The sequence below is a fragment of the Phaseolus vulgaris genome, chromosome 11 (genome assembly GCF_051622355.1).
Source record: "Phaseolus vulgaris cultivar YP4 chromosome 11, ASM5162235v1, whole genome shotgun sequence".
Classification (NCBI taxonomy): Eukaryota; Viridiplantae; Streptophyta; class Magnoliopsida; order Fabales; family Fabaceae; genus Phaseolus; species Phaseolus vulgaris.
In genome coordinates this window covers 42,743,626-42,746,582 of record NC_143508.1, presented here as the reverse complement: position 1 = coordinate 42,746,582, position 2,957 = coordinate 42,743,626, and the positions used below count along the sequence as shown (strand labels likewise).

The 2,957-nt window shown below is 26.3% G+C and overlaps 1 protein-coding gene across 1 annotated transcript; it reads left to right on the top strand.

Moving 5' to 3' along the window:
* Window positions 1-1,944: 1,944 nt before the first annotated feature.
* Window positions 1,945-2,528, top strand: LOC150023269 (uncharacterized). Its single transcript, XM_090297546.1, has one exon. It carries the CDS (start codon window positions 1,980-1,982, stop codon window positions 2,400-2,402), a length of 423 nt encoding a protein of 140 aa, XP_090153672.1. The 5' UTR covers window positions 1,945-1,979; the 3' UTR covers window positions 2,403-2,528.
* Window positions 2,529-2,957: the final 429 nt, after the last annotated feature.

Below are 2,957 nucleotides of genomic sequence, written 5' to 3'. Positions count from 1 at the left end.
TTAATCACATTACTAGTCTCAATAGATTTTAAGGAAATTATTCCATTTGGACTATTTACCAAAAATTTGGTAAGAGACCTTCATTTTCCATTTATATCCAACCATCACACATCAAAGTACAACCACATTTATCTCATTCAACCTTATATTTCTCCAAACTAGCTTGGATTTGTCAACTATCTTTTTCAAATAAGACATCCTAACTTTATGATAAGTAAGGGGCATTAAACCCTTTCCATATTTAACAATATATTTTAACATTTAAACAAAATAAGGAGCTTCTTAGCAAATTAAATGGTAAAATATTATCATATAATTAAATGGTATAATATTATCATTTGTAAATGTCTAGAATAATCAATTCTCTATCTTTGAACATTTAATTCATGTTTTTCTGCTTTATAACTCCTTGTTTCCCCTTCTTGGAATATGACTCCAATGTCCCATTTTATTACTCTCTTGGATATCCATTTTTTCAAAACAATCTTGAAGATTTGTTTCTTTTGATGTTTTCTTTATTTTCTAATAACACCATAAACATGTCTTTGATATCGTCTGAAATAGATGTACATGTAATGATAATTTCTTTTGTTAGAACAAAATGATGTTTCATTCTTGCAACACCATCCGAATAAGTATGTGAACAATAATTACACTTGACTAAAAGTCTGACTTGTTAGGCCACACTGTAAATAAAGTCTTGAATCCATTAGTTGTAGACAAAGAATAGTTCACAAAAAAATCATGTCATGCGACGACTCCAACCTAGTACCTTTTATCAAACCAAGACTAAGATAACATATACCTTGCTCTTTCTAACAAAGTCATATTCCTCCTTTTAGCTACCCCATTCTACTATGTGTATGACAAACACTATAGTTCTTCACAATGTCTTCATTTTTTTTATAGAAGTTATCAAACTCTGTAGAATATACACTACAAACAAAACCAAAATTATCTACGGATTTTTACTCACGAATTTTAATCTGTAGGTAAATTCAGCATTACCTAAAATATTATATACGAACAACATTACCTATGAATATTACCTACAGATCTAAATCTCTAGATAAATTTAGCATTACCTAAAAATTATTACCCACGGATCCTATTACCTACCAATTATTATCATAATAATTATATACATAATATTAAAAATATTATTATAATATAATTAATTATAAAATTATAAATAATATTCATAAATAATAATAATCATAATTAATAAGTATAACATATTATTAATATTATAAAATTAATATAATAATATTAATAATATTTCATAATATTAATAATACTTCATTATATTAATAATATTTCATAAATTATAAAAAATATTTAAATATATTAATAATATTTAAATATATTAATAATATTTAAATATATTAATAATATTTAAAAATATTAATAATATTTAATAATATTAATAATATTTAATAATATTAATAATATTTAATAATATTAATAATATTTAATAATATTAATAATATTTAATAATATTAATAATATTTAATAATATTTAATAATATTAATAATATTAATAATATTAGTAATATTAATAATATTTAATAATATTTAATAATATTAATAATATTAAATAATATTTAAAAGTTACTTACATGTAAATTTTAGAACTTTCTCCTTTAGAACCAATACCATATAAATTAGTAGATCTAGATTTGTTAATATAAATTTTGTTACATATTAAATTGCTTATATATATAACTAAAAGTTATATAAGAAAGAAGGAGATATAAAAAAAAAAAAACTAAACATATTTAGTAATATAAATATTAATGTTTTCCATGTTAAGTAACTTTATAACTAATTACATAGGAACAGGGAGGAGAACAAAAAAAACTAAAAATATTGAGTAATTTAAACACGTGTAGGCATTTAAATGGTTATAGTTGAATTGCAACTTGTCTAAGCACAACATGTGGTTGAAAAATCTTTTGTTTCCGAATAAAACATGTTCGATGTACATCCATTCTAAACCTTCGAAGCAAGCCCTAAAACAATGCAAGACCATACACTTACGACCGATTCACAAGCCAAAAATAGTGGTCTTTTCTAAAATAACTCAAGCCCCATCTTTAAAAGGCAATGAACAGCACAATTGTTCCTCAGACCTGCAAGCAAATAACACAACAAAACTAAACACATTTGTTTCATCAGCACACCCGCGGGTCTCCAAAACAAAGTCACATCTATTCATCATGGACATGAGGAAGGTCACCTGCGCTATTCTCATCGCCGCCGCCTCCGTCAGCGCCACCATGGCTGCCGCCGAGGTTCCCGCTCCCGCCCCTGGTCCTAGCAGTGGAGCCTCAGCTGCCTTTCCCCTTGTTGGCTCCTTGGTCGGTGCCTCTGTCTTGTCTTTCTTTGCCTTGTTCCACTAAGCTGTAATGTCAAGAGAGTAATGAAAGAATCATCGAAGCAAGGAAAGCAAGAATGAATGATGTAATTTTGTAACAGAGAATGTTCAGGTTCACATAACTTAATGATAATATGATTGTTCTCGTTTATTTGTCGACTCTATGATAAGCGCTTTATATTTTGACTGCTAATTTTTATTTTTAATTTTGGTTTTTAATTTTAATCTTTAAACGTTTATAAAATAAAAGTTCACAATTTTAATCAAATTCTCAATTTAAATGAATTTTTCTTTTATATATATATATATATATATATATATGAAGATTAGAATTACGAAAAAATAGAACAAACTAAAATGGGAGGGTAAGAATTAAAGAGGAACAAACAATATAATTTAATCTTGAGTTTTTGACCATCATGGGTTATTTTTTTTTCTTTTTACCAAAATGGGGTCCATTTAAATTTTTTTTATAAATTTAGGCAAGTCGTGCCAATTCAACACGACTTCATATGCACAACTCGTGCCAATTTAGCATGACTTCATATGCACAAATCGTCTCAATTAGACATGACTCTGC